This window comes from Portunus trituberculatus, chromosome 18 (genome assembly GCF_017591435.1).
Source record: "Portunus trituberculatus isolate SZX2019 chromosome 18, ASM1759143v1, whole genome shotgun sequence".
NCBI classification, from domain to species: domain Eukaryota; kingdom Metazoa; phylum Arthropoda; class Malacostraca; order Decapoda; family Portunidae; genus Portunus; species Portunus trituberculatus.
The window spans coordinates 21,360,341-21,388,286 of NC_059272.1; the positions used below are offsets into that span (position 1 = coordinate 21,360,341).

General features: G+C 38.4%; 3 protein-coding genes and 1 long non-coding RNA gene across 8 annotated transcripts in view; 2 read left to right on the forward strand and 2 right to left on the reverse strand.

Annotated features, from left to right (window-relative positions):
• LOC123505551 (protein tramtrack, beta isoform-like) overlaps positions 1-2,298 on the forward strand; it is a 57,806-nt gene extending 55,508 nt beyond the window's left edge. Inside the window, exon 7 of one of the 2 annotated variants that reach the window (XR_006675199.1) lies at positions 2,161-2,298. Coding sequence is in view for 1 of the 2 variants with exons in the window: in XM_045257008.1 (XP_045112943.1) it covers positions 2,161-2,205 (45 nt within the window). In the remaining variant the exon portion in view is untranslated. The remainder of the gene's footprint in view (positions 1-2,160) is intronic. The other variant, XM_045257008.1, reaches the window with a different exon arrangement.
• LOC123505553 (regulator of chromosome condensation-like) lies at positions 1,445-12,898 on the reverse strand. 2 transcript variants are annotated; one of them, XM_045257013.1, is made up of 9 exons: positions 12,782-12,898; positions 10,747-10,879; positions 10,154-10,341; positions 9,845-10,024; positions 8,494-8,719; positions 8,015-8,167; positions 7,254-7,347; positions 4,803-4,981; positions 1,445-2,338 (listed from the first exon to the last, which is right to left on the reverse strand). In XM_045257013.1, the coding sequence occupies exons 1-9, from the start codon at positions 12,815-12,817 to the stop codon at positions 2,172-2,174; spliced, it is 1,356 nt and encodes a 451-aa protein (XP_045112948.1). In that variant the 5' UTR covers positions 12,818-12,898; the 3' UTR covers positions 1,445-2,171. The 2 variants fall into 2 exon arrangements, with proteins under 2 accessions (XP_045112948.1, XP_045112949.1); XM_045257014.1 differs by lacking the exon at positions 12,782-12,898 and adding an exon at positions 12,541-12,619.
• On the forward strand, positions 11,067-25,520 carry LOC123505558. Its single transcript, XR_006675200.1, has 2 exons — positions 11,067-11,134; positions 24,660-25,520. It is a non-coding gene; the product is annotated as an uncharacterized LOC123505558 (long non-coding RNA).
• On the reverse strand, positions 18,306-26,405 carry LOC123505554 (regulator of chromosome condensation-like). 3 transcript variants are annotated; one of them, XM_045257015.1, is made up of 9 exons: positions 26,303-26,405; positions 24,325-24,457; positions 23,465-23,652; positions 23,156-23,335; positions 22,117-22,342; positions 21,628-21,780; positions 20,963-21,056; positions 20,450-20,628; positions 18,306-19,423 (listed from the first exon to the last, which is right to left on the reverse strand). In XM_045257015.1, the coding sequence occupies exons 1-9, from the start codon at positions 26,336-26,338 to the stop codon at positions 19,257-19,259; spliced, it is 1,356 nt and encodes a 451-aa protein (XP_045112950.1). In that variant the 5' UTR covers positions 26,339-26,405; the 3' UTR covers positions 18,306-19,256. The 3 variants fall into 3 exon arrangements, with proteins under 3 accessions (XP_045112950.1, XP_045112951.1, XP_045112952.1); XM_045257016.1 differs by lacking the exon at positions 26,303-26,405 and adding an exon at positions 26,158-26,178; XM_045257017.1 differs by lacking the exon at positions 26,303-26,405 and adding an exon at positions 25,918-25,926.
• Positions 26,406-27,946: the final 1,541 nt, after the last annotated feature.

Genomic DNA, 27,946 nt, shown 5'->3' on the forward strand with positions numbered 1-27,946 from the left:
CTAACGTTCCTAAGAAGACCAGGAAGTGTCTGACTCTAGAAGTGAAGCTGGGTATTATGCACAGACAAGAGAGAAGCCAGAAAACTAATAACATTGCTTGCCACCATCTTGACTCCATCTACTGTCTACTATTTTCAAGTCAGCAGACTCTATTAAGAAGGCTGGTGAGACCATATCTTCCTTGAAAGCTAAAAGAACCACCTGAACTCGTGACTCTACAATGGATAAAATGGAAAGCCTTGTGGAAATGTGGTACGTAAATTTTGTATGCGATACCATGATGCGTACTTTGTTTACATTCCACAGGTTGCTGGTTAGTGTCTTTCCGTTTCACTCTCCCTCCCTTCATAAAGTTAAGATCATCAACATTATAAAATTACATACATACATACATTAGTGTACATTATAATGACTTAAATTAAACTACCTAAATGTTTAACTTCATAATTTTTACTTTCATTAAACCTTTTACTGTACTATGATGCACTCTCGCTTTGCTTACTCTCAATGGAAGTTCAAATCAGGGGTTAAACTTGTTATAATCGGTTCGCTTAACGAAGTTTCATTTAACAAAGTGTTTTTTAGGAACGTAACCTCTTCGTTAAAGGGGGTTACCTGTATTTCCAATACCATAATCCTTCCTGCAGCCTACTCAGTGTGTGGAGAAAACGGGCCGCTCCCTCGTCTCATTGCAACACACAAATGCATGCACATGAACGCACACACATCATGCCAGGTGCCTTTATACCTTTATTAATAGAACATCCAAGTGGCTTACTCATTCAAGCAAGAGTCGTCAAAACTCCACTTGTGAAATGTATTCACATTGATAAAGCCTATGAAGCACGACTGCAAAATAAAATAAATACAAACTGCAGCACTGACATGTTCAGTTTCGGCGATCGGACAAGTGATTCCGTAATGTAAACAACAGGTCTAAAACATGCCGTTTCACTGTGTATACGTATTTACCAATGGTGTTTTTATTTACATAGTTTTAAATTTGTGGTGAGTGCTCCAGCAAATTTGTAATGAGTGGTGAAACAATAGTGTCTTGCAGACTCCTTGCTTCTTATGTTTTTGTGTTCAGTGGTCGGGTATATGGTGAATGCGTTCTTGTATGAGAATGACTTTTTTTTTCTTTGAAATTTCTTTCAAATATTAGGGTGCGTCTTCCAAGATGCAGCATCTTGCCTTAAAATACGGTGTATATATATATATATATATATATATATATATATATATATATATATATATATATATATATATATATATATATATATATATATATATATATAATCTGGAGCATCAAAGCTTGGGTATGGAGGGAAGCTGTGTCCACTCTCACTACAGTATAGTGCTTATTACCTGTAGAATTCCCACCTTTATTGTCGTTTTCAATTCCACCACCACCATCTTTTATCTTTGATAATAATAATGAGGAAAATCAAAATATCTTTATCAATTGATGAATTACAATGGTAAAACTTCTGTTCATAATATCATCCTACAAAGTACATTGTATCACAGAAATATTGTACTCATCATGAATTGAATTTTATATTTCCAGTCTTGACAAAATTTGTAAAAAAAACACTGAACACAAAAGATACAGCTTGCTTTCATTTGTTAAATTGAGCTCATGTGCAGTTAAACTTAGCTTTAAAAGCAAACATCATGACGCACCCAAGTTTCCTATACAATAATAAGTTAACTAATAATAAAATCAACATTTTGTCTTAATAAAAACAATGTAAAATCAACTAAAGCTAAATGAGATTTAGTTTTGGGTTCACCCAAGTAAAAAAAAAAAAAATAATAATAATAATAAGTAATAAATAAATAAAATAAAAATAATAATAATGACTGAATCACCTGAACCCTCCCACCCCAACTCTGGCCTCACCAGTAACCAAATGTCCACACCACCCATTGCTACCAAATGCACACTGAAACAACAATGCATCTGACATTCTCACACACACACACAACACACGAGTCAAGAAGTAATAAGTGGAGGGAAGAGTAATTATTATGTAAAGTAACATCTGGCTGATGGAAATCAATGGTAGGGCATTAAGACACTTGAGCAAGGTGAGGCCAGGTAAAAGGGAAGGGCAACCACACAATATCACTAAATTGATTTATTTGTTTCCCTAGTGTCCCTGGGATCACCTTGGAACGGCAAGGATGACTGTGTGTTGACCGCCTGCTTGCGCTGCGACCACATTCCGCTCAGCCAGCTGCTTCCCTCCCAGAGGCACCGGCACCAGTTGGTCATCATCATCGCCCTGGGCCAGCTGGTTATTGGTGCCCATGCCAAATCCAAACACTTGGCCTAGAAGTGGATAGATTGTGTCACCATAGACCATAGAAATTTTAGAGAGCATTCACACATATACACACACACACACACACTGAATACTAATTAATAACTTGACAACTTAGTACCTGATATTAATTTATATAATCCAAATATGTAACAGACCATAGCCACAGCTATGGAGAATGTGGAATATTTCTTAAGTGTATAGTAAGTAAGAATCAGGGACATTTCATATGTACTATACTAATCCCCTACTTTAAATAATTTGGTAAACAAGTAAGTTTTTTCTGCTTTACATATAAAACAAAACATCTTTTTCACATTTCACAATATCTAACAATTTTACTCATTTGGTTATTTGTTCTCTTTACTGTGTGCTAACCAATTTTATATTTTCAGGGATGCTTATAACACTACCCTACAGCCTTCAATTATATCACCATTTCAAGATAAGCTGGAAATAACGGATTGCCAGTAAAGAAGACAAGATTGCTCTATTACTTCACCTCCACCACTTCACTGTCCAAACCAGCATCAAGTCACTTCTCACCCAAATATCTGTATTAATCAGTGACTATCTATGAAAACAGAGCTATGACTAATTGGAATGCAAGTGTGCCTCATACTTCAGCAATGTTACAAGTGTCTGTGATGAGAGAGAGAGAGAATGTGTTTAAGTACAATGAAACTTATGAAAAATTATTTCCAATTTTTTTCTTCTCTTGCTAGACGATTCTGGGCTTTGTACATTCCTGCTGCTGATCACCATAATCTAGCATCATTAAAAGATTGCATAATATTATATTTTATTTTTTTTTCCAATTAATATAGTGAAAATAACCCCTAGCATCATTAAAAGATGCATGAATAACACATCTCTTCTCACAGATGACCAGCCTCAAGCTGAGCACCACCAAAGGCTATCATTGAAAATTTAGGCTCCAACCACTTCAAAACTATACCCGTCACCTTTGCCATCAAGACTTACTGGCTAGCTACCTTGTGTGTGAAGAGTTCTAAGAAAACAAGTCAGTAACAGAAGAACCAAGCATCATGCTATATTACAAGAACACTATGTCTACGGCGTACAAAGGTGAAAAAGGCAATAAAAAAAATCATCCGCAGCAACATCACTCCTACCAGTGCAGACGCAAGGCTCAACCGTGTCATATATTACAAGTCATACAAGACTGCCAACCTCGTGAGCCCCTTGCAGGAAGTAAATGTCGTGTACCAACACAAATACACTGTTAGTGACTAGTCACCTAAATTCAAGGTACATCGGCTTCACAACTACAACCCTGTCTAAAAGAATAACCGCTCACCTCCAAGATGGTGCAATACGGTGCAACTATGTCAACGAGCACGGCATCGTGCTAAAGAGAAAGCACAAGGAGCAAAACGCTGAAATCCTTGAAAAAATTAGACGCCAAGAGACTCAAGATGACATAATCTGAGAAACCTACTATCAACATCCAACAGCAACCAGAAATTGCTCTGCCTTCCAAATGGCCACCCCTTAGCCCCAGCCAAGCTGCATGCTGATTGGCTCTCACAACCCCACAGCTACCGCATCTACCACAAGTAGTCATAAGATGCTCTACCTGCCCAGCCTGCTCACACTTCTCCTGAAGATGGTTCAGACACGACCAAAAGATGTCTCAAGAGCAATATGGATTTTTGGCACACTAATCCAGAATCTACAACCAGACAAATGCACCCTTGTGCAAAAAATACAAAAACTCAAGTTGCTATAGACTTCAACACACACACACACACACACACGCCCGGTAGCTCAGTTGTTAAAGCGCTGGCTTCACAAGCCAGAGGACCGGGGTTCGATTCCCTGGCCGGGTGTGTCTCCTTTCACGTGTAGCCCCTGTTCACCTAGCAGTGAGTAGGTACGGGATGTAAATCGAGGAGTTGTGACCTTGTTGTCTCGGTGTGTGGTGTGTCCCTGGTCTCAGGCCTATCCGAAGATCGGAAATAATGAGCTCGGAGCACATGTCCAAGACACGCACAGGTGGGCCTAAAATAGTGAGTGCTACAAATTAAGGGCCAGTGCTAAAAAAAAGTGAATAATTGTTACAAAGCACCACCTGAAGACACAACATTTAATTATGATGGGTGACAAGACTAGCTAGCTAAAGGAATAGATTACCATCAGTGTTTGTGGTGGAATAATTTCCACACTACTTCATCTGGATTTATGCCACTTTGCTGGAACATTTGCAGCACTCAGTTGCTCTGAAATAATTAGTCTCATTGCATGTCTTACACACCACAGGAAATCTTTCCATCAAAATATATGTGCATAACTCAAGATGAGACTGGAGGTAATTGATATGAAGGCACGATCCTCTACACAAAAAAAAAATAAAACCTTTTTTGTCATACTACAAAGCATCAGGCAATAACCACAAAGTAGCAGTCTATTTTTCTATGCATCCACCAAGACTAAAAGCATTACACACACCTCCCTCTACCACCACCAGAGAGACACACTCCCCAGCAGACACACTCTTGGCCTTGTGTTTCTCCAGTGAAGTGATGGGTGTTGGTTTCTTCATATCCTCCTTCAGCTCACCCAGACCAAGTCGTCCATATTCCCGCCGGCCCATGCAGTGAGCGACTCCTTCTTCTGTCATTCCCAAACTGTGAATCAAGGAAAGCAGTCAAATTGGATAACAAAAAGAACTTTGGATGAAACATGATTTTTTAAATGTTAAAGAAAGAATGAGTGACAAAGGCAGATGATGTGGGAGTGATATGAACACCTTATAAATATCTAACCCTTATCTTTGGGTGATCATTCATGAACAATTTTACTACTTACCCTCACTAACTCAAACTAATATGGGGGGTTTGTCCAAGAAACACGAATGTCCGACTCAGACAAATCCGCTCCCCCTCCCCCCGGGGAAAAAAGAGTGGGGGCAGTACAGGATTTATTTTGGGAATATTGTATCTCCAAAACTTTCAGTCCTTAAATTACCAGATGGTGTAGTTTATTTTTGATAATTAAATACCCTTCCTATCAGAAAGCCATTTTTAAATGTCTCATAGGGTTGCGTCATAGTATGACTAATGCCCTAAAAATAACATATCACTTAATGATTGTGGCTACGCTAAAACTTTTAAATGAATATTTTTTCTCGATAAATTTCAACCTTTTGTGTGTACATGGCCAGGCATCAAGAGTGGTCAAGCATCATTTAGCTGTACTTTTTTCAGAAGTAACTCTTTACAGGCATAAACTGATGAGAATTAGATTCAAAAACTTCTAGAAGAGAAGACAACAAAAAATAAATGTATATATGTACTGTTGAACCTTGATAACTCGCTTCCTGATAAGTCAGATTCTGACTAACCCAGGGAGTAAAGTCCTAGTTGAACTGCCCACCCATTTTTTTTCTTCTCAGTTTTTTTCACTTTCCTATATCTTGTTTTCTATTGACATTATCAAAAATCTAATTACAACAAAAAATTGCATTTTAATTGTAGTTTAAAATGATACCAAACAAAAGTCGATCAGAGTTTATACCGTTTTGGTGAAAATTTTTGAAGCATTACAAAACATTTTTCAAGATAATTGTTCCTAAAGACAGATTGTTGTGACGCTGCTGATGGCTCATGTACGAGTGAATAATATTTTCTTAGAGAATGTATTATGCTATCATGCTCCAGGAAGTCACCATTGAATAAACAAACATGGGCAAAAACTTAATGGCAATCAGATGAATACAAATAGCAAAACAAGGACAAAATTATGAAAAATCTTTAGGAGTGAATATTTCTAAAAATGTTTTTTACACTTCAAAAAATGTTCACAAAATCAGTATAAATTTGTTCACAAAATCAGTATAAACTCTCATTAACTATAGTTTGGTATTTTAAACTGCAACTAAAATGCAATTTTTGTTGGAATTAGATTTTTGATAATGTCAACAGAAAACGAGATACAGGAAGGTGGAGGAGAGAAAAAAAACCAGCTGGCAGTTCAACTAGAACTTTAGTCCCTGAGTCAGTCAGAATCCGACTTATCGCAAAATCTTGAGTCATCCAGGTCCAAATTACCAAGGTTCAACAGTATTTCTACCTCCAGTAAGATGGTGATTCTTCCAGTAATCACGATTTTTCACACCAAATGTCTGTATTGCCTATGCACCTCCTGAAGTCAGAGGGTAAGCAAAAGTATCTAGCAACCTTTTCCACCAACTGAGTTGCAACTGGTTATGTTCAGATACATTACAGTAAGCTTTCTTCCATCCTGAAGGAAATATATGGCATTTCAGTAAGAGCTTCAAGAAAGTAAAAATAGTGATTATATAGAAGAAAGTGAAGAAAGCGAGACAGCAGTAATGAACTCAAAAAGTACAAACAATTAATTATTTTCTCCCGTTCATAATATTTTCATCGCCCTCTGAATATAATAAAAAGCAAGCTATCTTGTGTGTATGAGAGAGAGAGAGAGAGAGAGAGAGAGAGAGAGAGAGAGAGAGAGAGAGCTTGCGTGGGTCCTGGGTTTATTTCTGTTTGACAGGTTACACCGTGGCCAAGGAAGGAAATTTTAATAAAGCAATAACTTTACTCTCCAAAGTCATAGTGAGCTGGAAAATAAATCATTGTATTCAGAATAACAAAGGGAAATTAATTTTTTCATAATTCAAACTGTCTTCTGACATTTTCTAAGTTCACCGTTTTTGTCAGAGATGGAGATGGAAATTAATTTTAACCCCAAGAAGGTAAGGGCTAAAGACAGTACCACAAAAAGGTTAAGAAAAAAGTTAAGAATTACTTCAAGCCTGTACAGATAAAGAAAATATAGAAAGAAAAGAAATGAAAGGCCCAATCACACCAGTCATTTTCTAAGATTCTTAAGAAAAACAGATGAAGACAAAGAAAACATGGAGGCCCGTCTCTTAACCTGTGATGCTGTCCTATTGAGAGTTGCTTCCAAGTCTTCCCAGCAAAGCTCTTGAGTCGCATAGGCTGGAACTTTTGGTTGGTGTCGTCATCCCCTGGAAAAGGCGCACACACATGAGAGAGAGAGAGAGAGAGATCCTTCCAACACAACACAGGCTGAAGGCTTATAGTGATACACCAACAACTGTGATTATACTTTCATGAAAAATTCATAACAGGAATTTTTGTATATAGAAGAGAAAGAGACAAAAAAGGGAAAGCACCACAAGAAATAGATATATTCAGATCATTAGTACATATGATGAGGAAACACAATGAGTACTCCAAAAAATTATGAAGATTTCTGATGCAAGAAGTGGCAGGCTTCACTGTTTATTCACATATATGAAATTATACATAGCTAAGACTACATTTTCATCAATACAGTTTAATACAAAAATGGAATTCCCACCATCTAATATTATTTCACTATTGGATCATTCTTTTTAGCTGCTTTTCTTCACTATGTGGACTCTTAATACAAAACAGATGTCCCCTCTCACACATTCTTCTTATTTAATCTTATCCTTTCCATTAAGACTATGCTTACTACCAAACACCACTGTCCTGATAAACTGCAACAAGAATGATGAATCCTCAACATGGCTTAGCTGTCCATCATGATCTCCAGAGGTAATCAACTCACATATAGAGACGAGAGCAGATTAATTCACAAAAGATGACAGGCTGATTAAGGCACATCAAAGACAATATGTGGCTCACCCATTTGGTTGTAGTTGTTGAGACCAAAGCCATAGATGTCACCAGAGGTCTTGCCACGCACAAAGGTTCCCAGCCCTCCAGCCCACACCTCATCAAACAAAACAGCCTTGCGTCTATAGTACACCTTGATGGGCTGGGGCTCAAGCAGTGCCTCTGCAGAAACATGAACAAGTTAAAAGAAGGTGTCAGGAATACACTTTTATTCAAATAAGCATTATAAAATTACCATCTAACCCTGTAAATTTATCTATTTACATTACTGGTCAACATTCAATATGAATGGTAAAGACATTTTTTTATTTTCTTTCATCTTTAAGTTCATAGAAGCAATTCTCAAAGCAAGCAGAAGATATGGGAGACAGACTTAATAGTAAAACATAAGCTAACCTCATGAACAATATCTTATCCACTTGATCACTTATTTTCATTCACATGACTGCACAATCAAGTTTTCTAGACCACACATAACCAAAACTTACGTATTCCATTCCTGTTCCTGGAACCCCTAGAAGCAAATACTTCAGCAATCCTTCCCAGCTGCCCAACCTCTCCGCACCCAAAAGTGAAAACTCGGCCATCCTGGGACAGCAGGGCTAGGTGGTTGTTTCCTGAAGACACCTTGATGACTGGTGTACCTGCCAGCACCTGTTGAGGGGTCCTGCTGCCACTCCCTTCGGTCAACAGACCCAATGGTCCATTGTTGTCCTGCACAAGTAAGATGGTGAAATTAATCTTGTGATTCTGGTTAAAAAGACAATATTTCGGCAAAGTGTGACTCCAATGCAGCCATGCAAAACAGAAGTGGTACAGTACACGTGGTTTGACAAGCCATACTACTTTACTTGTCACTAAACTGCAGTTTTATGTATGAGGAAAACATCAGGGTGAAGAGATTATGCATGTGATGCTGAATGAGTATTGTTACTTAAAAAAAAAAATATATAGGTTCCCTGACTTTGTGTGAATATTGAATATATATAACAGACAAAAGAAAAGAAACAATTTGTGATTCTAGATAACAGAGTGAAAATTGCTACACTTCAATGGTTAAGATGGTGAGCGTGGGATTGTCCACGTGTACATTTGAATCCCACCATGTACAATCCTAGGAACTTTGCCATTTGTCAAGTGGTTTAAAGTTACCTACATGTCACCATGATACTCAGACTCTAGATCAGTGGTTCCCAAACTGGGGGGCGCGCCCCCCTAGGGAGGCGTAAAGAGAATTCAAGGGGGGCGTGAAGTCATCTGCTAAAAAAATGTTTTAATAGATTATAAGAATAATAAAATCAAAATGTCTCTCTGGAATGTACTATTATTTGTTTGAGTGGCTTTCATTATTAAAATTTAATACAAATAGAGATCTGTTTTCCTGAACAATGCTAAGAAATAAATGCAATAAAATAAAATAAGTTCACATGAGCAAAAGAGGAAGTGGGAGGGGGGGGCGTGCGGGTCTACTGGAAGGAAGAAGGGGGCGTCAGGTAAGATAGTTTGGGAACCACTGCTCTAGATGGTTACACCAAAGATGCACTTGAGTGGTGATATGGGCCATAATATAGGTACCACTATAAATACAATTGCCACTGCCACTAATGGGTCGAAACTGAACAACGCTTCCTATACGTACTCTCTCTATGGGCGCTATAGGCCAAGAGAACAAAACATTATGAATAATCTAAAAATGCATTCTCTTTAACACATGCTCAAGATGCTAAAACAAATCAACCATCAAATCTCTCATATACATCTTTAGCAAGAGAAGCTGCAATAGTTTTTCCACCAATACAGCAACATTTGAGTGAATAACAGACAGAAGGATGTACTTACCCTGAAGCAGCCCCATATGTACACGTCACCAGTCTCTGTGAGTGCTGCTGAGTGGCAGTCCCCAGCAGAAATTTGTACAACTTTGGCATCTAACTCCACCACACCACTGACAAAGCATTCTTCCTCACAGGTAGTGTCGCGGCCCAGTGCACCTTCATCATTGCAGCCCCACGTGTATACCTGTGCAGAGGCAGCGGTCAATGTGCGGAGAAAACGTGACCAATAGCATAGAGAAGCACCATTGGTACATTTTGTAAAATAATTATATCTATCTTTACTCCCTCACAAAGTGACAAAATAAATGCTGACCTTTCCATTCTTGTCCAGGCAAACTGTGTGAAGACCGCCGGCAGCTATGGCCACGATGCTCTCTGGGAGGTTCACCACAGCTGGCCGAGTCTTCTCCTCAACATCTGGGCCAAGACCCAGTTGGCCCACATCCCCCATGCCAACTGTGAGGACCACACCACCGTCCACCTGTGGCACCTCAAGCTGGACTGGGGTATGGAAAGAACAATGACAAAATTTAAAACAAAGTTAAGAAAAAGAGAAAAGAAAACATACATATCAATACATCACAGAAAATGCAATAAAACTAAGGAAAGTGATCCATCTGCATACTTTAACAATAACATGACAAAATTTATCATACAAATAGATACAAATGTGATCCTAACATTTTATGAGATGTACAATCAATCCAGTAAACTGTCATGCTTACTTTCACTGTGTTTAGCATTTTCCCACTATCTTAAGTAATGTAATTTGCTAATGATCTATCAGTTACCCACAACAACACATGACCACAAAGACATCACACACAAACACACTGATATGGAGAGTCATTATAACATGTGACTCAACTATTGACCACGAATGTCCTAGACCACCATGGATATTACGTTTTACTTTCTTGGCTTCTGCTGCGGGGATTTCTGTTCGGGTGCGCTTCTGGCCTCGGCCTCGACCTGGTTTGGCTGGCACTGCATTGGCCACCGATGCCCTGGCTGATGCCCGAGATCTCTGTGACATCGTCTGGACAAAACAGGGGAGCAGGATATGTTGAACATGTTAATAGAGGATGTGGTATGGTGGCATGTTCTCTTAATCTAGTTTCCTTTCATGCACAGCCATATTTTCATTGCCCATTAGATAAGGTAGTCAGCAGGAAAGAAACTGGCTGTTTCACACACCAGGTCTTTTCATGCCAGTTGTTTTGTACCTGGTACAAATCGACTTATACCTGGAACAAAGCACACAGACCAATTGGACTTCTCCTTACACTATGAGGTTAGGTTAGACTGAAGATGACCAGGAAGCAGTACAAAACAGTAAGGAATGAAATGACAAGAGGTACAAAACAACTACTTATCAACAGGACTATCGCCACATGAACTGTGAGGAGCTGGATGATGTAAAATGGTTCTGCAGCAAGTTCTCACCACAGAGCACAGGCATTCATATTGCAGTGAGATATGTTGCAAGAGATTAATGAAATGTAATGAAGTTAGAACAAGTAGAGGAAATTCACTGAAACTTTTCAAGCCAAGATCCACATTAAATGTAAGGAAATGTGTCTTTCCGTATAGGGTAGTAAATTCTTGGAACCTTTTACCTGACTGGGTAGTTTCAGCAATTTCTGTGAAGAAATTAGTGGTAAAATTAGACCAATTCTGGGCAAATCAAAATTTATATTATGATTACCACCACATGCTACCAAAACACAGAAATGAAGATCTGGAGCCACGGGCATAAGCCTCTTCCAGGAAGTCAACTGTAAGAAACTAAGTGTCACCAGTTGCGACTCTGCTGCACCATGAGGTTCAAAATTGTAAAGTTGAAAGTCAAGCACATTTTGAAAAAGTCAAACTAAGCAAAGTAGCACCACAATTTCCACAACTTTGAGTAGGAACAGATGACTTTTTTATCTTTTTAAGAAAATGCCATGGTTGGAGGAGGAGGAGGATGACCTGTAGATTTTAATTTAGGCTGTTTTACTAAAAAATAGAAGGTATTAAATGCATTTTTCTCTTATAAAAGCATGATTCTGTTATCTTAGCAATCTTGCTAAAGTTTACTTTGTAATTTAGTGGACTTCCATCATAAAAAAAAAAAGTCACAGTTAAGAGGTTGCAAGTCACAACTAGGGAACCCAAAATAGTCGCAAACTTGCAGTCACACCAGATCCGGCAGCAAAGTCGCACCTGAAAGAAACTTATTTCATGCCCAGCACTGCTTAACAGAAGCATTACAGACACAACATATCCTACCTTATCCTCACCCATCTCAAAACATTACACACACATACCTATAACAAATCCTATCCTACTTTTTCCCCATCCCAAGAACATTACATACACACACAGGCCATCCTATTCTAGAAGCATTACACACTTAACAAATCCAATCCTAAAAGCATCACATCCCGTCTTATCCTAGTTCACAAGTATCTGGTCTCGTATTGTGTCGAAGTGACTGGTTTACTCAGGGCAGTCCTTTACAGGTTAGGAAGTGTCCTGACTACACATTCCACGCAACCTTGTACTCTTACCTGCCTGCCTTAAATGGTCCCTCCCTGGATGCAATACGTAAGAACTAGAAACGTAAACAAACACAGCAAATGCACACAATATTTTTGCAGCTAGTGAGCAGGCTAACCCTAAACAATCATACGAACATATCATATACCGTTCTACCTCGTAATTCAAGTCTCATGTGAACTTGTTAGGGCACCAGAAACACAGGAATGCCCTTAACAATCGCCGTAACAAACCTCACGGCCGTATCTTACCATCGAGTGTTCCTATACAACCCAGAAATACTTGGCGGCTTGTCTCCCCACACAGCCAGCCGTGGGTATATCCTTTACCACACGTAAACTATCCTTCACATTAATACACTACTACCGTTTTCATGCATAAATGGGCCCTTACTCACCTTCCCGGGTCCCTCGCTTCGTCCTCCACCACACATGAAACGTAAAATTCGCGAGAGACTGGGAGTAAATGCAAGACCGCCACTTCCCGCACGTGGTGCAAATGTTATGGTGCCTTGGCGCCAAATTTAAAACATCATCAGGTTGGGAGGAAGGATTTTTTCTCTATTTTTATTTCCTCCCATGTATCATCTTCTAATTTCCCGCATATGCTATGAAATATTTTATTTGTTATTAATTACGTATTTACGTTTGTTAATCTGTTACTTTATATATATATCTCGACAATAAAGTGGTTGGAGCTTGGAGGTCGAGGAATTTTTTACGGATTGATTTCAAAGACTTTTACACTTATTTCCGCAGTAGTTAATCACGCTGGTCAATGCATTTGAGGCACAGAGAGAGAGAGAGAGAGAGAGCATCGTTAACAGTTATGCTGCTATGAGCCAAAGCATGGGAACAAACAGCTGTTATTTCTGCTCCTCCTGCCTCCCCCCCCTCAACCTCCCTCTCTCTCTCTCTCTCTCTCTCTCTCTCTCTCTCATTTGCTATTAACCTAACATAAATAATAGGATAACAAAGGGCCACCAGGGCCCATCTAGGTTATCCTGTATCAGTCGCACAGCGACCTCGTCATCAGTACTTAAAGATACACTTACAAGTACACAATACATTATATACTAATTCTAAATATTTGGCCCATTAACAGGGCTAAGTCCTGCAGCGAATTCCTCTACAATCTGTAATCCCCATACATGGGGATCATGTCTTGTTTAACTATAGTAAATTTCTTATAAAACTATCATGCAGCGCTATACATAATTATAAATCTAATAAATTTAAGTGCTTATCTAATCTGTTTTTAAACATTGTCAAACTAGTGCTATTTACAACCCTCTCTGGCAATGCATTCCAGAAGTCTACCACCCTATGACTAAAGAAATATTTTCTTATATCTAACCTGCAGCCTTGCTTTCTAATCTTCCTGCCATGATTTCTAGTCCTACTTCCTCCTCTAAGGTAAAGAAAGATCTCACATCTATGTAGTTTGTATCTGAGAACATTTTAAATAACTCTATCATATCCCTCTTATACATCTCCTCTCAAATGAAAACATGTTTAATTCCTTTAATCTATCTCTATACTCCAGGCGCTTTAATGCTGGTATCATCCTAGTTGCTCTTCTCTGAACTGCTTCTAACATGTTGATATCCTGCCTATAATGGGGTGACCAGGCCTGTATGCAATACTCTAAATGGGGCCTAACATAGGAATTATATAAGCTACGCACCACTTCCTTACTTTTATAACTAACATTTCTATTTATAAAACCCAGGATCCTATTTGCCCTATTTCTTGCTTCTAAACATTGCTTTGAAAATTTCATAGTCCTGTCTATCACTACTCCTAAATCCTTTCCCTCCTCTACTGCCTCTAGCCAACATCCCTCCATCTCATAGCTAAAGTTTGTGTTGTCTTTACCTAAATGCATAACCTGACACTTTTTAGAATTAAACTCCATCTGCCACCTGTCTGCCCATGTTATCAGCCTGTCCAGGTCTTGTTGTATTCTGTAATTGTCCTTTTCACCCTGTACTGCACATGCTATCTTAGTTTCATCTGCAAACTTTGATACTTTGCTACTAATTCCTATATCTAAATCCTTAATGTACACCTACCAATCACTGGCTTGTGCCGAAGAGAAGGTTATTGTTAGTCTGCTCTCTGAACATTCCAGCCCCTATATACATGAGCTGTTTTACCAACCATTATTAATCATTAGAGTCCATAAGCTAACTGTCAGAAACCAACTTAGAAGGTTGTACGATGGACACTGGCCAAACCACAGAATCATCCTGTAGTTTAGAGTTGATATATATCCATCTGTGATAATTCATGCAAATATTAAACTGAATTCTATAGTTCATAACCTTACAGACAGATACAGATATACATATGTACAAGTGTAGATATAGATCAGTGCGTGGTTCTCAAAGTGATCGATATCAATCCCCAGGGCCCCGTCGACGGGACCATCCAAGGGGTTGATGAATATTCAGGGGGTCAAAAGGGAATAGATGAATACTCATGGAGACAGTGAATATTACTATAAAGGACCACTGAAGCTTTCATCTAGAAATTCTATAATTAAAATTACAATTTGTAAAAATCTGAAGAAAAATCATGCAGGTACTATTAATAGACTAATAGAAATAAACAAGTTCTTGAATTCAAACCATAATTGCTTTGAGTAAATTATCTTGAGAAATGTAAGCAGCACTGGCAACACTATACCTTCAACCAGCCCTTTGTCTCAGCTCTACTGCCTCATTCCTACAACTTGACATCTTTCAGTAATGATGCATCAAGAAACCTTGCTAACTAAATTGGTCACTGGTATCATGAAATCCTACTAATTTGCCCATTTTTTTTTTTTTTTTTTAAGACAAACTGGTTTTTATCTTGCACTTTTGTCTCTCTCTCTCTCTCTTGGCCATCGTCATCAATGTAAAAAAAGCTAACTACTACTACTATTAATACTACTGTTTCACATTATTTTTACCATTGGAATCCTCAAATTAAAAGATAGGGGGAGGAGTTATCTTGAAATTTCATTAGGGGCGCCAAGTTAAAAAGTTTGAGAACCCTTATTATATAGATAGATCAATGGACATGTATAGGTATAGCTAGATTATCCCTTGATTGGCTTCTTATTTATTTATCTATTTTAAGTACCTCCACTGCAGTCTCATGGTGAGTGCAACTTGCTCTGTGATTACAATCACTGTTCTATAATTGCATGGCATAATGTTGTAAACTGCAGTCTTCTGAAAGTTCACAAGTAGCCTTTCATGGCTAGATCACACTAAACTTGACTTCTGTCATGATTGCAGTTTACAATTTGTTTGCCATCCTTTCCACAATCCATATTTAGTACATATGGACAGATGAACCAGCTCTTTGCATGTTTGGGGGACTTCCACTCACACAGTTTTATTAGATAGAGTGGAAACAAAAGCTTTTCATCTCATCAACTTCCCTCCTATGACTGACTGTCTTCAGCGTTTTTCTCACCGCCGAAATGTAGCATCTCTATCTATCTTTTTATAATTATTTTCATGCTAACTGTTCTACTGATCTTGCCAACTGCATGTCTTGCCTCCTCCTGCAGCCCCACTGCACAAGGCTCTCTTCCTCCTCTCACCCCTATTTTGTATAACCCTCTAATACAAGAGTTAACCAGTATTCTCAATCATTCATGTCAAGACATTTGTTCCAGGCTTTTGACGGATTCTTTCGATTGGAGACTGTAATTCCAGTGGGCCTCTTTTTTTTTTTTTTTTCTTGACAGTTCACCCTTAAAAAAAGTAAAAGTAAAATAACAAATAGTCCTCACCACCTGCTCCCTTCATGATCTTAGAAGTTAGCAGTCTTCTTGTGCACAAGTACATTAAAAATCACAGCTTTAATCCTAGAATTATTTGAGTGTAATTATAATGCAAAGCTGTGTAGATACTCACCAAATATTAGTGTGGTGCAATATTGGTGAATGTACTGTACCTACATGTCATATACAGGTTGTATCAGTACACTTACCTAATATGTTAGTTGGGTATGTGGTCTGAGTAATCCTGCACTGCATGTCATATTGCCATAATGCATGAAATAGGAATCAGCATTTTATTGAACAATAACAAGTACATGACAAATATATTATGCATCATATTTCTAAAAACTTTAGAGTGAACATACATGCCAGTTCCTTATAGTCCTAAACCTAATGAACACCATACCATTTGTATTTAGTACACCTTAAAGTACCCAAACTGATACATTTGTACCAGAAACAGCAACACTGGTCAGGTTGGTTTGGTTGTGCACTCTTATCTCATCAGTAACACTTCCAGTGCTGCATCATACATTACTTTCTCAATTTGCTTATAAGAAGACTCCTTGTACACAATTGTTGTTATATCCACGTAGCCTCATATCTGTTAACTGCATACAAGTTCTTGATGTACAAGTCAAAATCCAACTACCTACCTACCTTGAGAATTATGTATGCTGCAGAATGTTCCAAGTCATTCTAGAGCTCTGCCAAGACTGCTCCTTACTTAGAGGATAAAAACTTTTTTCATGGGATAGATTCATAGCTAACCAACAAGCAAAACCACCACAGCTGGCTTTCATCTGACTGCTCTATTAGAGTAGAAATTAATTATATTCATGCATGAATATGACTCATGCTCTTCATTGTAGGGAACTGTGACCATTCCAGTCCCATATTTCCAATTAAAATTCTTAAGTCTGTAAAAGTGGACAATTTTTACAATTTTCAAAACATTTCCTATTATCCATATTACATATACATAATAGATCTAATGTCTTTGTTTATGTAGTCTTTATGTGGTTTTATACTTCGTTTCACAAATTTCATGTACACACAACAGCAAAATAAATGAGAGCAAACTGTAAACATCATGACACACACAGACCAAAACTTTGATATTCAATTTAGTTATGAGTTATTAAAAAGTGGCAAGCTGACATGCCCTGATGCAAAGCTCAGTTTTTTAATTGGTCACAGTAACTATCAGCCACAAGGGAGATCATGCCTCACATAATCAGCCTCTGATTTTATTGCTCACATTTAATTTTTCTTACATAATGTGTTTGGGCTAGCTCAACAAAAATGAAATGTTATTATGGTCTTTGCTTGTGAGGAGCTCAGTAATCGTGTGACTGAAAAGACAGGAAGACAACGGTCACTCCCAAGAGAAAGGCCAAGTGAAAAAAAAAAAAAAATAAATAAAAAAAAAAATAAATAAATAAATATATATATATATATATATATATATATATATATATATATATATATATATATATATATATATATATATATATATATATATATATATATATATAGTTAGTTCTATAGTTGATAGGACATATGGTTTTAAAAATCTGAGTCATGTCTCATTCTCTTGCTCAACTGGGTGTGACTGCTTAATCACTAGTACACCCCTCACTTCCCTGTAAGCATATTTGAAGAGTATATGTGGGAAGCACTGTTAAGCTTCTGGCCATTAGTGGCGCAGGCAATTTTATTTATATTGATACTCGTATTAGGGCCCATATCACCACCCAAGTACATCTTTGGTGTAACCACCTAGAGCTTGTGTATCATGGTGACATGTAGGTAACTTTAAACCACTTGACAAATAGCAGTTTTAAGGCCGTACTTGGTGGGATTTGAACCTACGCGTGGACTTCTGCCCAATCCCACACCTTATCCAATACACCACCGGTTTTTTATTCACCTTTCTTTCAGTCTCACAATTACTGAGCCTTTCTCAAATTAACCTTAATGAAACCTCTTTAAATAAGAATTAAAAATTAGCAATCCATGAGGTTGCAGTATGTGTGGAAACGACATCTGTCCCCACCCTTGTCTGACAGTTAGTACTACTATTAAAAAAACAAAAAACAACATAATTTCATCAGGACATATGAACATAACAAATATGAGCTGCAATACATAAAAATTTATTTTTTTTCATACATTCCATGGCTGTATATGGAGCATCAAAGCTTAGGTATGGGGGAAGCTGTGTCCACTCTCACCACAGTATAGTGCTTATTACCTGTAGAATTCCCACATTTATTGTTATTTTCAATACCATCACCACCATTTTTTATCTTTGATAATAATAATAGGGAAAATCAAAATATCTTTATCAATTGATGAATTACAATGGTAAACCTTCTGTTCGTAATATCATCCTACAAAGTACATTGTATCACAGAAATATTGTACTCATCATGAATTGAATTTTATATTTCCAGTCTTACCAAAATTTGTAACAAATAAATTTTTAAATTTTCAGTCTTGACAAAATTTGAAAAAAAAAAAAAACATGGAACACAAAAGATACAGCTTGCTTTCATTTGTTAAATTGAGCTCATGGGCAGTTAAACTTAGCTTTAAAAGCAAACATCATGACACACCCAAGTTTCCTATGCAATAAGTTAACTAATAAAATCAACATTTTGTCTTAATAAAAACAAAGTAAAATCAACTAAAGCTAACAAAGAGATTTAGTTTCACCCAAGTAACGCACACACACAAAAAAAAAAAAAATAAATAAATAAATTAAAATTATTAATGACTGAATCATCTGAAACCCCCAACTCTGGCCTCACCAGTAACCAAATGTCAACACCACCCATTGTTACCAGATGCACACTGAAATGATGCAACAACAATGCATCTGACATTCACACACACACACACACACACAGGAGTAAGAAGTAATAAGTGGAGGGAAGAGTAATTATTATGTAAAGTAACATCTGGCTGATCGAAATCAATGGTAGGGCATTAAGACACTTGAGCAAGGTGAGGCCAGGTAAAAGGGAAGGGCAACCACACAATATCACTAAATTGATTTATTTATTTCCCTAGTGTCCCTGGGATCACCTTGGAACGGCAAGGATGACTGTGTGTTGGCCGCCTGCTTGCGCTGCAACCACATTCCGCTCAGCCAGCTGCTTCCCTCCCAGAGGCACTGGCACCAGTTGGTCATCGTCATCACCCTGGGCCAGCTGGTTATTGGTGCCCATGCCAAATCCAAACACTTGGCCTAGAAGTGGATAGATTGTGTCACCATAGACCATAGAAATTTTAGAGAGCATTCACACATATACACACACACACACTGAATACTAATAACTTGACAACTTAGTACCTGATATTAATTTATATAATCCAAATATGTAACAGACCATAGCCACAGCTATGGAGAATGTGGAATATTTCTTACCTACTGTATATTTAAGAATCAGGGACAATTTTCATATTTACTGTACCAATCCCCTACTTTATATAATTTAGTGAATAAGTTAGTTTTTTCTGCTTTACAAGTAAATTTTTTTTTCACTATTCACATTATCAACCATTTCTCACATCAATTTTTTTCTTCTTTTTTATGCAGTAGAGAAAACTAGCAAAATAATAATAATAATAATAATAAATACATAAATAAAAAAAATAAATAAATAAAATAAAATACTGGGTTGCCAGTTCCCTTTAAGATTGTAAGAATTACCCAGAAGTGAGGGACAAATGTTTTAACACCATCCTCTCAGTCAAATGATAAGATGGAAATACAGAAGCAAGTAGGAAATTTCAGAGTTTACCAGAGAAAGGTATGAATGATAAGAATACTGGTTAACTCTTGCATTGGAGAGTTGGACAGAATAGGGGTGAGAGGAAGAAGAAAGTCTAGTGCAGCAAGGCCACAGGAGGGGAGGCATGCAGTTAGGAAGATCAGTAGACCAGTTAGCATGAAAAAGTGATAAAAGATAGAAAGAGATGCAACATTTCGGCGGTGAGAAAAAGGCTGAAGGTCAGTCAGAGGAAGGGAGTTGATAAGACGAAAAGCTTTTGATTCCACTCTATCTAATAAAACTGTGTACACAACTCACAAATGTGGAGGGGATGAGAATGGAGGCATTTAATATGAAGGTACGATTCTCTACACAAGCACAATTAAAACCTTTCTTGTCATACAAAGCATCAGGCAATAACCACAAAGTAGCAGTCTATCATATTAAAAGCTACAACTACTATTTTTCTATGCACCCAAGACTAAAAGCATTACACGCACCTCCCTCTACCACCACCAGAGAGACACACTCCCCAGCAGACACACTCTTGGCCTTGTGTTTCTCCAGTGAAGTGATGGGTGTTGGTTTCTTCATATCCTCCTTCAGCTCACCCAGACCAAGTCGTCCATATTCCCGCCGGCCCATGCAGTGAGCGACTCCTTCTTCTGTCATTCCCAAACTGTGAATCAAGGAAAGCAGTCAAATTGGATAACAAAAAGAACTTTGGATGAAACATGATTTTTTATATAAACAAAGACAAAGAATGAGTAACAAAGGCAGATGATGTGGGAGTGATATGAACACCTTATAAACATCTAAAGACAATACCATATAAAAAGTAAGGAAGAAAGTTAAGTCAATTATCTGAAGCCTATACAGGTGAAGAAAATATAGAAAAGATGAGAAATGAAGGGCCCATTCACACCTGTCTCCTTCTTAAGATTCTTAGGAACAACAGATGGAGACAGAAAGAAAATTAAGATGAAAGAAAACATGGAGGCCCATCTCCTAACCTGTGATGCTGTCCTATTGAGAGTTGCTTCCAAGTCTTACCAGCAAAGCTCTTGAGTCGCACAGGCTGGAACTTTTGGTTGGTGTCGTCATCCCCTGGAAAAGGCACACAGATGAGAGAGAGAGAGAGAGAGAGAGAGAGAGAGAGAGAGAGAGAGAGAGAGAGAGAGAGAGAGAGAGAGAGAGAGAGAGAGAGAGAGAGAGAGAGAGAGAGAGAGACACAAATAAGGGAAAGCACCACAAGAAATAGATATATTCAGATCATTAGTACATATGATGAGGAAACACAATGAGTACTTCAAAAAATTATGAAGATTTCTGATGCAAGAAGTGGCAGGCTTCACTGTTTATTCATATATAATATTATTTCACTATTGAATCATTCTTTTTAGCTGCTTTTCTTCACTATGTGGACTCTTAATACAAAACAGATGTCCCCTCTCACACATTCTTCTTATTTAATCTTATCCTTTCCATTAAGACTATGCTTACTACCAAACACCACTGTCTTGATAAACTGCAACAAGAATGAAATGAATCCTCAACATGACTTAGCTGTCCATCATGATCTCCAGAGGTAATCAACTCACATATAGAGACGAGAGCAGATTAATTCACAAAAGATGACAGGCTGATTAAGGCACATCAAAGACAATATGTGGCTCACCCATTTGGTTGTAGTTGTTGAGACCAAAGCCATAGATGTCACCAGAGGTCTTGCCACGCACAAAGGTTCCCAGCCCTCCAGCCCACACCTCATCAAACAAAACAGCCTTGCGTCTATAGTACACCTTGATGGGCTGGGGCTCAAGCAGTGCCTCTGCAGAAACATGAACAAGTTAAAAGGTGTCAGGAATACACTTTTATTCAAATAAGCATGATAAAATTACCATCTAACCCTAAAAATTTACCTGAAAATTTATCTATTTACATTACTGGTTAACATTCAATATGAATGGTAAAGACATTTTTATTATTTTCTTTCATCTTTAAGTTCATAGAAGCAATTCTCAAAGCAAGCAGAAGATATGGGAGACAGACTTAATATTAAAACATAAGCTAACCTCATGAACAATATCTTATCCACTTGATCACAAATTTTCATTCACATGACTGCACAATCAAGTTTTCTAGACCACACATAACCAACACTTACGTATTCCATTCCTGTTCCTGGAACCCCTAGAAGCAAATACTTCAGCAATCCTTCCCAGCTGCCCAACCTCTCCGCACCCAAAAGTGAAAACTCGGCCATCCTGGGACAGCAGGGCTAGGTGGTTGTTTCCTGAAGACACCTTGATGACTGGTGTACCTGCCAGCACCTGTTGAGGGGTCCTGCTGCCACTCCCTTCGGTCAACAGACCCAATGGTCCATTGTTGTCCTGCACAAGTAAGATGGTGAAATTAATCTTGTGATTCTGGTTAAAAAGACAATATTTCAGCAAAGTGTGACTCCAATGCAGCCATGCAAAACAGAAGTGGTACAGTACATGTGGTTTGACAACCCATACTACTTTACTTGTCACTAAACTGCAGTTTTATGTATGAGGAAAACATCAGGGTGAAGAGATTATGCATGTGATGCTGAATGAGTATTGTTACTTCTTTTACATTAAGAAAAAAAATATATAGGTTCCCTGACCTTGTGTGAATACTGAATATATATAACAGACAAAATAAGAAAAGAAACAATTTGTGATTCTAGGCAACAGAGTGAGAATTGCTACACTTCAATGGTTAAGGTGGTGAGCGTGGGATTGTGCACACATCCACGTGTACATTTGAATCCCACCACGTACAACCCTAGAAACTTTTCCATTTGTCAAGTGGTTTAAAGTTACCTACATGTCACCATGATACTAAGACTCTAGATGGTTACACCAAAGATGCACTTGAGTGATGATATGGGCCCTAATATGGGTACCACTATAAATACAATTGCCACCGCCACTTATGGGTGGAAACTGAACAACGCTTCCTATACATACTCTTCAAGTAGACCTATGGGCACTATAGGCCAAGAGAACAAAACATTATGAATAATCCAAAAAAGAGTCTCTTTAACGCATGCTCAAGATGCTGAGACAAGTCAACCATTAAATCTCTCATATACATCTTTAGCAAGAGAAGCTGCAATAGCTTCCCCACCAATACAGCAACATTTGAGTGAATAACAGACAGAAGGATGTACTTACCCTGAAGCAGCCCCATATGTACACGTCACCAGTCTCTGTGAGTGCTGCTGAGTGGCAGTCCCCAGCAGAAATTTGTACAACTTTGGCATCTAACTCCACCACACCACTGACAAAGCATTCTTCCTCACAGGTAGTGTTGCGGCCCAGTGCACCTTCATCATTGCAGCCCCATGTGTATACCTGTGCAGAGGCAGCGGTCAATGTGCGGAGAAAACGTGACCAATAGCATAGAGAGGCACCATTGGTACATTTTGTAAAATAATTATATCTATCTTTACTCCCTCACAAAGTGACAAAATAAATGCCGACCTTTCCATTCTTGTCCAGGCAAACTGTGTGAAGACCGCCGGCAGCTATGGCCACGATGCTCTCTGGGAGGTTCACCACAGCTGGCCGAGTCTTCTCCTCAACATCTGGGCCAAGACCCAGTTGGCCCACATCCCCCATGCCAACTGTGAGGACCACACCACTGTCAACCTGTGGCACCTCAAGCTGGACTGGGGTATGGAAAGAACAATGATAAAATTTAAAACAAAGTTAAGAAAAAGAGAAAAGAAAACATACATATCAATACATCACAGAAAATGCAATAAAACTAAGGAAAGTGATCCATCTGCATACTTTAACAATAACATGACAAAATTTATCATACAAATAGATACAAATGTGATCCTAACATTTTATGAGATGTACAATCAATCCAGTAAACTGTCATGCTTACTTTCACTGTGTTTAGCATTTTCCCACTATCTTAAGTAATGTAATTTGCTAATGATCTATCAGTTACCAAGTTTTGTTTGGAGACTGCCAATACATACTAAGACTTTTCATTGAAGAACACAAAAAAACTGACAACCTATTTAACTGAAAATATGCTCTCTTCAGTAAAATCCATCACTTGGCAGGCCAACACAATCCATTGTTCCCTCTCACTCTCTACTAGTGTTATCTACTACAAACAGACATGCTACTACTGCCCATTCTTCTCCATTCCAATTCAGCTTGGCATCAATATTTCCCACTCAAGCTTTCATTTCCTTCACACAGTCACCCACAATAACAACACATGACCACAAAGACATCACACACAAACACACTGATATGGAGAGTCATTATAACATGTGACTCAACTATTGACCACGAATGTCCTAGACCACCATGGATATTACGTTTTACTTTCTTGGCTTCTGCTGCGGGGATTTCTGTTCGGGTGCGCTTCCGGCCCCGGCCTCGACCTGGTTTGGCTGGCACTGCATTGGCCACCGATGCCCTGGCTGATGCCCGAGATCTCTGCGACATCGTCTGGACGAAACAGGGGAGCAGGATATGTTGAACGTGTTAATAGAGGATGTGGTATGGTGGCATACTCTCTTAATCTAGTTTCCTTTCATGCACAGCCATATTTTCATTGCCCATTAGATAAGGTAGTCAGCCGGAAAGAAACTGGCTGTTTCACACACCAGGTCTTTTCATGCCAGTTGTTTTGTACCTGGTACACTATGAGGTTAGGTTAGACTGAAGATGACCAGGAAGCAGTACAAAACAGTAAGGAATGAAATGACAAGAGGTACAAAACAACTACTTATCAACAGGACTATCGCCACATGAACTGTGAGGAGCTGGATGATGTAAAATGGTTCTGCAGCAAGTTCTCACCACAGAGCACAGGCATTCATATTGCAGTGAGATATGTTGCAAGAGATTAATGAAATGTAATGAAGTTAGAACAAGTAGAGGAAATTCACTGAAACTTTTCAAGCCAAGATCCACATTAAATGTAAGGAAATGTCTTTCCGTACAGGGTAGTAAATTCTTGGAACCTTTTACCTGACTGGTTAGTTTCAGCAATTTTCGTGAAGAAATTAGTGGTAAAATTAGACCAATTCTGGGCAAATCAAAATTTATATTATGATTACCACCACATGCTACCAAAACACAGAAATGAAGATCTGGAGCCACGGGCATAAGCCTCTTCCAGGAAGTCAACTGTAAGAAACTAAGTGTCACCAGTTGTGACTCTGCTGCACCATGAGGATCAAAATTGTAAAGTTGAAAGTCAAGCACATTTTGAAAAAGTCAAACTAAGCAAAGTAGCACCACAATTTCCACAACTTTGAGTAGGAACAGATGACTTTTTTATCTTTTTAAGAAAATGCCATGGTTGGAGGAGGAGGAGGATGACCTGTAGATTTTAATTTAGGCTGTTTTACTAAAAATAAAAGGTATAAAATGCCTTTTTCTCTTATAAAAGCATGATTCTGTTATCTTAGCAATCGTGCTAAAGTTTACTTTGTAATTTAGTGGACTTGCATCATAAAAAAAAAAAAGTCACAGTTAAGAGGTTGCAAGTCACAACTAGGGAACCCAAAATAGTCGCAAACTTGCAGTCACACCAGATCCGGCAGCAAAGTCGCACCTGAAAGAAACTTATTTCATGCCCAGCACTGCTTAACAGAAGCATTACAGACACAACACATCCTACCTTATCCTCGCCCATCTCAAACATTACACACACATACCTATAACAAATCCTACCCTACTTTTTCCCCATCCCAAGAACATTACATACACACACAGGCCATCCTATTCTAGAAGCATTACACACTTAACAAATCCAATCCTAAAAGCATCACATCCCGTCTTATCCTAGTTCACAAGTATCTGGTCTCGTATTGTGTCGAAGTGACTGGTTTACTCAGGGCAGTCCTTTACAGGTTAGGAAGTGTCCTGACTACACATTCCACGCAACCTTGTACTCTTACCTGCCTGCCTTAAATGGTCCCTCCCTGGATGCAATACGTAAGAACTAGAAACGTAAACAAACACAGCAAATGCACACAATATTTTTGCAGCTAGTGAGCAGGCTAACCCTAAACAATCATACGAACATATCATATACCGTTCTACCTCGTAATTCAAGTCTCATGTGAACTTGTTAGGGCACCAGAAACACAGGAATGCCCTTAACAATCGCCGTAACAAACCTCACGGCCGTATCTTACCATCGAGTGTTCCTATACAACCCAGAAATACTTGGCGGCTTGTCTCCCACACAGCCAGCCGTGGGTATATCCTTTACCACACGTAAACTATCCTTCACATTAATACACTACTACCGTTTTCATGCATAAATGGGCCCTTACTCACCTTCCCGGGTCCCTCGCTTCGTCCTCCACCACACATGAAACGTAAAATTCGCGAGAGACTGGGAGTAAATGCAAGACCGCCACTTCCCGCACGTGGTGCAAATGTTATGGTGCCTTGGCGCCAAATTTAAAACATCATCAGGTTGGGAGGAAGGATTTTTTCTCTATTTTTATTTCCTCCCATGCATCATCTTCTAATTTCCCGTATATGCTATGAAATATTTTATTTGTTACTAACTACATATTTACGTTTGTTAATCTGTTACTTTATATATATCTCGACAATAAAGTGGTTGGAGGTCGAGGAATTTCTTACGGATTGATTTCAAAACTTACACTAATTTCCAAACAAAAACTGCAAACATTCCATAAAAAAAATAGTTACAGCCCAAGCTATTCCACTGTTGATCACTAAAATGCAATGAAAGCTTCCAGAGATCATAAATTTTATTACCGCAGCAGTTAATCACGCTGGTCAATGAATTTTATGGCAATATATGGCGCGGGAGACATATCGTTAACAGTTGTGCTGCTATGAGCCAAGGCGTGGGAACACACGTTTTTTTTTTTTCTCTCTCTCTCTCTCTCTCTCTCTCTCTCTCTCTCTCTCTCTCTCTCTCTCTCTCTCTCTCTCCTGCTATCATAACCCTACTAATCACTGGCCTCTGCCGAAGAGAAGGATGTTTATAGTGTTTTCTCTTTGAACGTCTCAGCCTCTATAGCCTACACACGAGCTGTTTTACCAATAATTAGTAATCATTAGAGTTCATAAGCTAGCTGTTACCCACCGTCAAAGATTCTGCAACCAACTTAGAAGTCTCTAAATCATACTGTAGTTAATGAAGGGCAATGTTACTTGTTGATATATCTTGTAACATGTATTAAACTGAATTACATAGTTCAAAACATTTTAGTCTAGATAGATATAGATATACGTACAGATATAGATAGATAGATCGATAGATAGATAGATATAGGTACAGCTAGTTCATCCCTTGATTTGCTTCTTGTTTTCTTATCTATGTATTTTCAGTATATTGCAGTATATTCAATCTGATTTAAGGTTGGGTTCACACGTGTCAATTTGCGACTGAAATTGTAAGTTGGTAGAGTTTCCGACCGAATATCGGTTCCTAGCGACTGGAAGAAACAGTCGCAAAACAAGACCAACATGTTGGTCTTGTTCAGTCGATTTGCGACGCTCTGCTGTCTCGTGTGAAAGGGTCCTATAATAATACACACTGGCTATGTCATGTATACATTTGACCTAGTGTAGGCTTTAATCAACACTAAGATATAGTACGTATATGCAATTAGATACAATACATGACTACATAAGTGTTTCTTAGTATAGTTGATCCAATACGTTTAATATCTCCAGCATACTAAACATGTTATAAAAGTTAACAATACACAGCCGATAGGTACGAGAAATTGTAGACGATCGAGTAAAGGAAATTAAGTAATTCATTACCTCGATACGTCAACTATCTTAAGATACTGGACCACCAAAACTGAAACGATAATCTATCTTAACCCGTCCGCTGCGGCACTATTTTTCAAAACATGTACTGCCGCGGCGGGTTTGAGCAATTTTTTTTATTGCGGAAATGGAATCCTTGTAGTCCAAAACCATAGAAAAATG

What these genes read in the sequence shown, in the direction of transcription:
- LOC123505553 (XM_045257013.1), bottom strand. Translation starts at nt 12,817, where the DNA reads ATGTGTGGTGGAGGACGAAGCGAGGGACCCGGGAAG. An exon ending in GAAGCGAGGGACCCGGGAAG is followed by an intron (nt 10,880 to 12,781) that starts GTGAGTAAGGGC and finishes TGTTTTGTCCAG; the next exon opens with ACGATGTCACAGAGATCTCG. An exon ending in CAGGAACAGGAATGGAATAC is followed by an intron (nt 8,168 to 8,493) that starts GTAAGTTTTGGT and finishes ATGTTTCTGCAG; the next exon opens with AGGCACTGCTTGAGCCCCAG.
- LOC123505554 (XM_045257015.1), bottom strand. Translation starts at nt 26,338, where the DNA reads ATGTGTGGTGGAGGACGAAGCGAGGGACCCGGGAAG. An exon ending in GAAGCGAGGGACCCGGGAAG is followed by an intron (nt 24,458 to 26,302) that starts GTGAGTAAGGGC and finishes TGTTTCGTCCAG; the next exon opens with ACGATGTCGCAGAGATCTCG. An exon ending in GCCTGGACAAGAATGGAAAG is followed by an intron (nt 23,336 to 23,464) that starts GTCGGCATTTAT and finishes GCCTCTGCACAG; the next exon opens with GTATACACATGGGGCTGCAA.